This window comes from Pteronotus mesoamericanus, unplaced genomic scaffold (genome assembly GCF_021234165.1).
Source record: "Pteronotus mesoamericanus isolate MK-2021 breed Mesoamerican mustached bat unplaced genomic scaffold, CSHL_Meso_final scaffold_167, whole genome shotgun sequence".
Classification (NCBI taxonomy): Eukaryota; Metazoa; Chordata; class Mammalia; order Chiroptera; family Mormoopidae; genus Pteronotus; species Pteronotus mesoamericanus.
The window spans coordinates 26,539,275-26,550,315 of record NW_026555308.1 but is presented as its reverse complement, the minus strand read 5'-3'; the positions used below and the strand labels follow the sequence as shown (position 1 = coordinate 26,550,315).

General features: G+C 42.1%; 1 protein-coding gene across 1 annotated transcript in view; it reads left to right on the top strand.

Annotated features, from left to right (window-relative positions):
- Positions 1–2,035: 2,035 nt before the first annotated feature.
- The window catches only part of MEGF10 (multiple EGF like domains 10), a 166,181-nt gene continuing 157,175 nt past the window's right edge, over positions 2,036–11,041 (top strand). Inside the window, exon 1 of the mRNA XM_054589877.1 lies at positions 2,036–2,088. Coding sequence (XP_054445852.1) covers positions 2,086–2,088 — 3 coding nt within the window. The 5' untranslated portion in view covers positions 2,036–2,085. The remainder of the gene's footprint in view (positions 2,089–11,041) is intronic.

Below are 11,041 nucleotides of genomic sequence, written 5' to 3'. Positions count from 1 at the left end.
GACTTTTCGTGGTTTTAACTTTCCACGATTGGGTCTCCCGGGACCTCGTTGGCCAGTCGGCAGAGGGAGCCATTCCCCAAGAAATCTCCGCCAGAGGCCTTGTACTTCTGGAGGGTCCCGGGAGTTCTCTCCGCCCCTCCTCTGTAAAGCAGGCTCCATCAGACCTACCCATCCCCCCAGCTCCTCGCTTCATCTTCCCGACCACTTCGCTGCTACTTCGCACGCTCTGGTACCGCTAGGTCGCCATCCCTTTGCCGCACATTTGCACTCCCTTCCTGGCACTGCTTGGGGCGTGCCTTCCACTCCTGCTGTCCCCAGTCCCCCAAATCCTCCTATAGAGGGTCTAGAACACCTCCCGAGGTTTGACCCGGGGGCGCTCGTGGGTCCGGACGCAGACCGGCACTCTTTCTGCCACCCAATGCGGTGACCCCCAAGGTTTGCCAACTTCGTGACCGGACTATTGGCGGGTCACTCTCCGACGGTGCAAACAGCTCAGAGCAGGGGCGACCTGCGTTCGGGGCGCAGGAGCTGGGCCGGCGGATCCAGCTGGCTGCAGTAGGGACTGTGCGCGGCGCCAAGCGACGCCCCCCTCCAGCGGTCACTGCCCCGGCGACAGCAGCTGCAGCAGCGGCAACTGCTCGCACCCCGGCACCGGCTCGGGTTACTCCCCACCTCCTCCAGCATCTCGGGCCAAACGGGGAAAACCTTACTCAAGTTTGCAACGAGTACTTTCTCCCGAGCGCAAAACTGCGGGTCTGGAAAGGCGCTGACACCGGCCTCCTTTCCAGCGCCTCCACCTTTGAAGCTGAACTAAGACTCCCTAAGTAGCACTCTCTTCGGGGAAGCTGCTTGGAGGCCAAGAGCTCTTTTTGGGGCAGATTTTGTTTCTCGGCCGGCGTTCGGTGAAAACCAGGGGAAAAGAGTTGCGCTGCGAATCTCAGGATCTCGGGATCTGGGTAAGCTTTGGGTAAACTCAATTCTGGCAGCCTCTGGACCTTGGCCGAACGCTGGATAGTTTCTTACGGGCAAGGGGCGGGGGGCACATTTTCCTTCACCAGGGTACCCCAGTGAGGTTTGAGGTGGGGCGAGATTGGCTCAGTCTGGATTGTTTACATCTCAAGGGATTATTGTTATTTTTTGCATTGGTCTTGTTACTTGGGGATTGTAGGAGCTTCTTAGAGTATTTTTCATGGGGAGACATCCCCATTACGCATTTTATTTTGCATAACTTCTGCCCTTGTATTGCCTTGTCTGTTCTTTGACGACAGGTGTCCTAACTGGGTGTAGAGAAGTTTGGGGCAATCAGACCGGGAATGGAAATTAGTTTCAGCAGGGACCTTCCTTTGAGATCAGCTTTACTTCTCTGGGATCTTGACTAGTTTTCTAAACTTTTTTTTTCCCCCTCCAGTACTTGATATTCAGACAGTGCAGATAGACGACAGTCCCTCTTCTTGCGTTCTCAGCATCCTGCAGGGGTGTCGGGATCAGAGGCGGGGTGACTTAGACCAGAGGGGTCTCTTCCTAGTATGCATGCCTGGCTCCTTAAGGGATGTTGGGGTGGGAGGAGATTTTTCAAGCACAGTTGCCATAGAAAGGTCCATCTTATGTTGGTCTTTTATATTCCTTTGATCTAAGACTTTTACCCCTGGTTTAGGGAAATATTTTGTCCTTTTTTTTTTTTTTCCTTTCTGGAAGTAAGAATGATCCCACTGAGCAAGTGAAGTATAATCATATCTTTGATGCTTCTTTAGAAAATATTCTTACACAAGGACGCACATTCTTTAGTGGAAAGTTGAGGTGAGAGATTTGATTAGTCCAAAAGTCCTTAGGTAGTGCTATCCATGCTGTTCCCAAGACAGAGGAGAATGACATTCCTTCTTGGTTCTCATTGCCTTTCTCCTTTGTATCCTGGGCCTCACTTTGTGTAGGGTCACCTCAACTAAAGGGACTTCATTCCTTGTGGATGAAAAGACTGGAACCAGGTCACAGTCACCAGAAATGCCATCTTCCTGACGTGATGGCTGCAAGAGGTCAGCTTGCAGGGTCCTTTTTGCTTTGCTGCTCTGAGGTCAGAGAGTTGAGTAGATGGTAAGTTCTGGGACTCGGGACGCTGGACTCGGAACTAGGTAGCCTGGAGTCATCTCTCAACTCTCCACTTTCCAGGTGTATGATTTTGGGTGTTACTTAGCCTCTCTATTCTCATCTATAAAATCAGAATGATAATAACAGTGCTTACACCAGAGGGTTGTTAAAAGGATTAAATGATTTAATGCACAAGGTGTGCTAACAATCTTGGCAGATACTCATAAAAAGCAAGTATTAACTGTTATTATTTTCAAGCTAATATTGATAACTATTTCTGTATTAGGATACTATAGCCTTTATTAGCCATCAGTAAGTGTTAGCTATTATTTCTCTTTGGATGGCCTTTGAAGGCCACACTCCTGTGGGCTTTACTCCCACCCAGGGCATAATGTATTGTCAAACTTAGCTCAGACATGGTCTTCGCATTACTTTCTGTTGGGGTTCCTACAGAGGAAAGAAAGTGCATGTGGCAGGGCTGGGATTTGGAGAGGAGGGGTCATGATTGGGGACCACAGGGTTATGGGGTCAGGCTAGCAGGTGGAAAATCTACACTTAATTAACCATGCATAAACACACTGCCTTAGAACTCCTTACATTGATGTATCTCCTTTAACCTATTTTTTATTCAATAATTACTTATTAAGCACTTAGTACCTTTCCAGCACCGCTCTAGGCTCTATGTTATTTAAGTTCATTGGCTTTATTTTAAAGGTGGCTATGCATGGGCATTTACTTTAGCTCCCCACACACCCCATTTCAGGTATTTTAGGGCTTCGTGTAATACTAGCACCTGTAAATTAAATCCCAAATGCTTTTGAGCTACATTTCTTTCATTACCTGTTAAAATAAAAAGTATGTATTGTTGAGGAAGTGACAAAAATATTCAGTCTCCCATTAACTCCATCAGATGTAAACTTGTGTGGGGAGATGAGGAAAAAGCTGAATAATCTAGTGTTCCTTCTTGCTCTAAAATCTTTGAATTAGCAGACTTGCTTCCTTGGTGGTTGTTATTAAACCTCATTTTTAAAAAACATTTGTTTTGGGTACATAAATATGTCACTTCCATTTTTGCATGTCAATCAAAGTGAGTGGTGATACTAATAATTAATAACAAAAGGAAAAGTATTTCATTCAGCTTGTATTTCATCAGCCAGTCTCAGACTTTGATGTATATCAGAAGCAAGGAGGGGGCTTGTTAAAAATATTGGATTGAATTGTGAGAAATTGCCAAAATTTGACCATTTTGACCTATATAAAATGGCAATTTCATATCATTCAACCTAATACAAATCCTAGCCCCCTCTGCTTTGACTCAGATGCAGTAAGTCTTGGGCAAAGTGTGAAGTCTGCAGTTTTACACAAGTTCCCCGGATGATTGTAATAGAAACCCAAGTCACAGGCAGCGATGGATACACCTTTCTCATGATTGTCTCCTTGGTCTAATGGTATATTTCTAAAATACAAATATGATCACATCATTCCCTTGTTTAGAATCTGTGGCAGCTCCCTGGAAGGTGAGCCTCAGAGTCACCCAGGTGCTTAGTGGAAATGCGGATTCCAGAGCTGTATCCCGGATACAAGGGCCACAAATCTGTACTTAGCAGATCCTCTCAGATCCCCTAGTGAATTTAGTGGCGGTGACTCAAATCCCAGTTGGAGAAACACTTGCTCATAGCACACAGCCTAACCTCTCTAACATGATACACACGCCAGGTCTGCACAGTCTTCTCTGGGTTGTTTCTCTGCTTCCCTGTTCCCCAAGCATCTAAGCCCCACTGATCTGTTCCTTAGAGAATATGTTGTCTGCTTTTTGCTCCTCCCTGACCTAGCTGTGTATGCTGTTCCCTGTGCCAGAAATGTCTTTGCTCCTTTTTTTCAGTCTAATCAAATATTTACTACCTATTTATCCTTCAGGACCTTTCCTAATTCTCTCGCATAAACTTGGTGATATCTCCTGTAATTCCTATTCTACTTTGCAGGTAGTTTTAATGTTCTCCATCACATTGAATCAACTGTGTTTGTTATCTGGGGATTCCTCCAACTGATTGGTGAGATTATCATTTATTATTCAAAGGCTTTTTCCAAGTGACTGGCACATAGTAGGTACAAGATAAATGTCCAAAAAAGTAAGGGAAGAAAGAATGAACGGACGCTCTTTAACATTGTCTTAGCATGCCAAGTGCTTGGGGCAGTCACCATGTACGGGCTATGGGCTGTGGAGAAGACAGTCAAGAATTTACAATTTGGCTAGACGTGGCCTACAACATCAGTAATCTAGAGTGGAAAAAGAACAAGATAGAATATCCCAAGAAGACTTATGAAACACCAGATGCCACCGAATTAATGTTATGCATTCAACACTATGGCAGCACTAGGACACAAGACCTGAGTTTCTCATATAATTAGGGTGGTTTGGGTTGTGAATGACAGTGTCAGGGAACCGAAATGGAAACGACAATGCCAGTAAAAATAAACAACTTTCACCCTGCGCTTTTCAGTTTATAAATACCTTTCTATTTGTTTTTGTATTTGATGGAAAACATGGTATCTTGTTCAATGCTGTTTTTCCTACTTTAGTACAGAATGCGTTTCTAAAAATTGGTCCAAAGATTGATTGTGTAAAAGCCTACATGTTATAAGGAATGCTGGCCCTAGATGGCCAAGTATATTATAAAATTTCTAATTATATCTTGCCATTTAGATAAGCATTCAGTTTTACTCCTTTCCTTAATTTTTCTTTCTTTAAACTTATTATAATTTTGGTTATTTCCTTACTTAACAACACTTGACCTGTTCAAATTCAATAAGTGTCCGATTCTGACTAGAGATTTGCCATTTTTGGCATGACTAATAACTTCTATCCTTGTCTAATTTATATTAAGTTTATGAGACAACACTTCTTGTAATTACTATAAATTTTTTAGTTTAAAATTTTTCCCATTTCCCACTCATTTTTTATAATAATGTACAATAACATTTGAACAAATAAACAAAAAAATCACAGGGTAATGACAGAGATGGTAAGCCTGCAAAAATGGAACTTTTAGATCATAGGCAGCTCTACCATAAAATAAATAATGTCAAAAAGTTCATTGATTGGCTGATGCATGAGAGTTCCAATGACATAATAGGGCAGGAAGGTAACAGCATTAATGGATGAAGTACAAATGACCAGATTGTTTTGACTTCAAACAAAGCATTTAACTGCCTGTGATCCCAATTTTTCAAGGATGTATATCCAGCATTTCATTCTAAAAATTACGGTATCATAGTTTTAAGAGCTAACTAAGATTCATTGGGGTCTGTTGATTTGTCTTCATTTTCAATTGTTTCCAAAATGAACTTTTTAAACCTTAATTTAAGCTTGCATCTGGCTATACTTTTGTGAGTTTATTTAGTCTCCTAATGCCTTTGTTTGTTTGTTTCTTTATTCATTCATTCATTCTCTATCTGAATTTCCCAAGATTTTGTGTTTCTTATGTCTCTTTTTTCTTCCCAATTTAATAATACTTTTTCACTGTGATCGTTCTCTTTTTAGTTATTGCAGAGGATTAACTTATAGCAGTTAATAAGAGGAGTTCTCATACTACAAGGATGAAAATAAAAATAAGATACAAGCCAGTGTTATTTTACTTTATACAACTTTATTTCTAAAACTGAAAGACACCACATGGGTGTTATTTGATAATGCATACTCTGCACCATTAGCCAGTCTGGAAAGTGTGAATGTGATAATATATCCTGTTATTATCGATGTTCATTTCTAATGATTTCCTCTATTGTTTCATTTCCAGTGATTTATAGTCCTAGATAAAGAAACTACGTAAAGCATTTCAGCCACCTCAATTTCCTACTCAGAGGGCAATAAATTATACCCTTCTTCCCTCCTAAGAGAAAGAAGACAGTATTTCAGTGTGGAAAGCCTCATCTTGATAGTAGGCGCATGTGAAGGATATTAGCATCTGTTAAAAACATCTTATCTTTGGGAGCAAGGAGTCCCCATCTGGGAGAGTGACTAAGTGCCTTGTCATGAACATCCTGGCTGACCTGGATTTGCTGCACAGATTTGGTCAGTTCTAGAACCTCACCACAGGTGATCATTCCCATAATAGATCTTTTAAATGCTTTCTGGTAAAGAATTGTATTCATCTTTTTAAAAAATAATGTTTGATGGCAAATTGAAAATAAAAACACACAAATTTAACTTGTTCCTCATGGAGCAAAATAGAAATTTGAAATCTTTGTTTTGGACCCAAGAGATTATTTCTACAATCAAAATGAAAAATTTTAAAAATCTACCTTCCTTGATATCTTCAGAAGGGTACTTTATTTATTTTTTGGACAAGGAATTGAAGAGAACACGTTCTTTTGTGTTCTTTCAAAAAGTAATTTGTTTGAGTTTTATTTTTGCTCCCTCAGTTATTTGTTAGGTTGACAGGGCATAGGGATAAATAGTATGTGGTATTACCGCCATACCTGCCTTAAAAAAAAAATAAAAACAATACAGTACACCTGCCTGTGTGAGGCAAGATGTAATAAGGACCAAGTGGGCAGTTCAGAGAGCTGCTCTGAGAGAGCTCATTCTAGAGCAAGGGCTCTGTGTGCTTGGGGGTCTCCTGGCAGTGTGGGGTCTTGAAGGAGAGAGGATTTGAGTAGATGGGTGTATCTCAGACAGGGGAGTGAGCTAATCAGACATGTGTCTGTAGGAATTCGCAGACCTTCAAGCAATAGCTGTTAAACTGTGCCACGGGAGGGATGAGTTAACGTGTGAGAATTATTTTATGACAGCTACGGTTGGGGCTATAGGACTGGACTCTGCCTGTTCCCACAGCTCCACGGGCATTAAAGGAGCCCCTCATTTTGCATATTGCTACTTTTTTATTATATACACCAGATGTGGGTTGGGGCACCCTATGGAGGATCGAGTGAGAAACTGAGCCCCAATTCCATGCAAAGTTGTGAAATGAGAAAACAGTTATTTCTTTCCACCATTCTGGGGCTTCTTGGATGTGACAGTGGAGACGGCTCCTGTTTGTATGAGCATCATCTAGCTCTGAATTCCTATTTTCTCTTAAGAAGTTTAATTTAGAGATGATCTTGCCATACCGCTGCACTGTCTCTTTTAGTATGAAGTGGTCCACCCACCGTGGATATCACTTCACATCTCCTTTACTTCCTCAAATATCACCAAACCTGTGGCTCTGAGTGGCTGACTTTCACGGCTTTGGATTATGGAGGAAGTTCACCTCTGAAAACGGAATATTAAACATGCTTGTTTTTTTTCAAGAGCCATCTGTCCGTCCCACCACTGGAACTTTCACTTCTGAAGGAAATTCTCACCATCCATCCTTTTCTGAAGGCTCCAGCCTCTGCTATGTTGCTTCAACAGTCTCCTCTCTCCGCACCTTTCTCTTTATGCCCATTGCTGACCCCACTGTTATTATTATTTAATTTCTCGTCTCATTCCCCACATTCCTTGGTGCCCTCATCTTTCTCACCTATCTTCTTCCCAGGTGTTTCCCCCCACAGTAAGATTTCATTACCATGGTATAAAGTATTTGCCTTTTCAGAACTCCCCCATCTCCTGTACATTCCTTGAACAGAGAGGCGTGCAAAATCAGTCCATCAGTGAGGATACAGGTGTTTGAGGCCTCCGTTTAGCCTGTTTTCAAACTTCAGGGGCCTGAGAATCACCGGCGGATACTGACTCCCCTCTAGTGATTCAGATCCAGTCGGGGTGCGGTGGGGTCCAGGGGTGAGTGTTTCTGACAGGGCATTCTGATGCAGGTGGTCCATGGATGTCCTAGTTAGGGCTCACCTGCTCCGTTCAGAAGGTACGAGTTTTCTTTTTTTCTCTCTTTTTTAATATTTTAGTGACTTGGTTAGAGTAGGTCAGAGAATAGCTGGTCTGTGAGAACCCGTGCCTTTCCATCTCTGCTTGGAGGGACAATGGCTGTAATACAACGCTGTTCATGTGACAGGCCGAGAAAGGGGCCCATTGTTCAGGGGTTGGCTGATGCTCCCTTCTGCTCCGGCCAGCCGCCCAACTGCGCTTGGTAGCCCCAAGGAAACAGACACACTTGAATCAGAGAGACAAAGAAAGGAGGTCAAGGCCTTTCGCAGTTAAATGACTTGCAGCAATGGGTCAGAGGTAGGGTTTGGGAGGGAAAAAAGTAATTTTGTGGAAGCATCATTAATCTGCCGGTTTGGGAGCATGACATGGCGTTAAGGGAACAGAGGTCTATGAGAACTCCCAGTTGATCTCTGGCCAAGGAAGAATTTTTTCCTACTATGGCCACCGACTTACCTTATTGCAGAATTGTATTATTGTTTTTAAAAATAAAAAAGATCTTCCTCTGTTCTTGATAGGCAAAGGTACATTTCTCAGCCTCTTTTCTCCAGGTTCATCAAAGACAAGTATCTGCTCTGAAAGCCCACCTACATCAAGGCCTAGTAACCTTAGAGAATGATTCTTGGGTAGTCACCATATGCATGAGATATTAACAATTTCCTTTGGAATCTAGACTCAGATATCAATTTTGAAGCTAACAATTTTTTTGAGATTGAAATACAATTAAATCCATCAGAAAATTATTGATCTATCTGGAGAGTTATGCGGCCAGAGAACTTCCCAGCTGTCATTTGGATGCCACTCCTCACCCCCAACTTCCAGACTGGATTCTAGCCCTGGAGGGAAAGGGTTGCAAACTTCCTGTAAAGACCTAATCCAGAGCTTAACAATTAGCTACATTCTTTGTGTCGGAAGAAGATTCATATACTTAAGGTCGTAGCGCCAACGAAGGTCACAGACCTTTTTGCCCAGGATTGTTCTTTTAGCCTGATTATTCCCTTTATGAAAAAAGAAAAATGAAAAATGTTTTTCATTTATCCTTTGCTTCTGGGTTTCTTTCAAAGGAAAACTTAGTCCCTAGTTTCTGTGGATATTTGTAAGTGGCTTTAAAAAAATAAAAAAGAAGAGTCAGGCACAGAATGCAGCCTTGAGTGGCGCAGAACGGAGAAAGCCTTTTCTGGATGTAATGGGTTGTAGAGAGCCCATTTACTGTGTGCCGGCAGCTGGTGCTCATTGCCGCAGGAATCCTTTTGTCTCTGAGATAAGAGGTTTTCTGACTGGGAGTATTAGCCTTAACAAAGTTTGTACCCAGGAGAAGGCAACATGTGATTTGCTTGAGGTCACTTAGAGCTTCTTATAATTAAGTCTATCACTGCCCCTTGATTATAGACTATCATTGTAAATCCATTAAAGTAGGAGAAGCAAGTGGATTGCAGAGAGGCAAGTGGCTTTATATTCTTCATTATGTTTCCACTCCCCTCTTTCCTTGCTGTTTGTTTATACTTTACTGAGTGGATATTTGGTTTTACCAACGATATGGATGATTTTGAAGTGGAGAAGGGGAAAAGGAGACCGTTCTTTGCAGGTGACAGTAGGATTGTGTTAAACACGCTTCTGATTAGTTAATTTTCCATTCACTGTCATTAGGCCTATTCACTGGGCTCATTCCTGTGATTTAGAGAGGCTCTTCCTCAGTGCTCGGAGGGATGAGGACTGTGCTCTGCTTGAAAAAATAGAGAAGCAGTATGTTGTCTTTTATTCCCAAGTAGCACGTTTGATACTAATGCTTTTTAGGCCCAGGATGCTTGCTGGGACTTAGTTTTGTATCAGAGTGAAAGCCCTGCCCCAGGAGGGCTCCTGGGCTGCTAACATCGTTCTAGTTAATCTGGGTGCTGGTTATGTGGGTGTGTACATTTTGTGCAAATGTATTGAGCCTTTCAATTTTGATTTCTGTTCTTTTTTGGTATGTATTTTACACTTCAGTAAAAGGTCAAAAAATTGTAAAGCACCATGTTTAATGTAGAATTAAAGCTCTAGCGCTTTAATGGGAAATGATAAATTCTGGGAAAGCCAACTGTTGCGTAATTTGGGGTTTAGAGGTGCAAGGAGGGCCTAGAGCTTTAAATACCCACAAATTTGCCCTTACTCCCATAGCTGAAAGAGCTTTATGTCAGAAAGCATGGACCAGCACTATCATAGTTGACTGTTTTACTTTTTTTAGACAGAAAAGTCAGTGCCTCAGAGGCCAACAGTGTTAGCAGAGACCCACTCTTTAGAATCTAAAACATGAGCACTCTTCCAATTTGGCCAACTAGCAAATCTCACTCTACCCTCCTTCTATTCATTGTAATCTGTCCAGAAAAATCAGAAAAAGGCTCTATGGATCATGGATGTTTCTCTGAATTTTTATTCTCTGAATTCGTAGATGACATCTCCTGAAGTCTAATATTGGAATGCTTTTATTTTTTTTCTCTCATTTTTATAACTAGGACAAGGTGATGTGAGGTGTGAGGTCTCTGGCTCCTCTCTCTCATTTATGTCAGCCATCACTTCCTGGGCACCACAGTGAGCTCCAGGAGTTGTACCTGTGAAGGTGGAACAGCCCCTATAAGCAACACGATGCTCCTGGCATGAGAGTGGCCTGTGGTCCCTTTTCTATCTAGAGGACATCTGTAATCATCATTGTGGGTCATGGTACTTATAGAACATCCTAGCTTGCTGTTATAATATGGAGCTGGTAGACTCAAGGAGAAAATAGGAGCATTTTTTTTTTTCTGAAGGAGAATTTGTCTTTGAAATTGTTGTAGCACATCTGTTCGAGGTCTGAGTATCTATTCTGTATACTTCCTTCGGGTGTTGGTCTTAAAGATTAACTGTTGATTTACCTGAAAACATGTGATTAAAGCGGTGAGTTGAGACAAGATTTTGATGGTTTGAGTCATGTACCGTATGAAATGCAACAACCTGGGTTAGGACCCCAACTCCACCCCTAAAAGCTTCATGACCTTCAGCAGGCTGTCTAACCTCTGGAAGCCTCTTTTCATCACCTGTGAAATGAAAACAGTACATGCTTCAAAGAGCGTTACATTTAGCATAGTGGTAAGC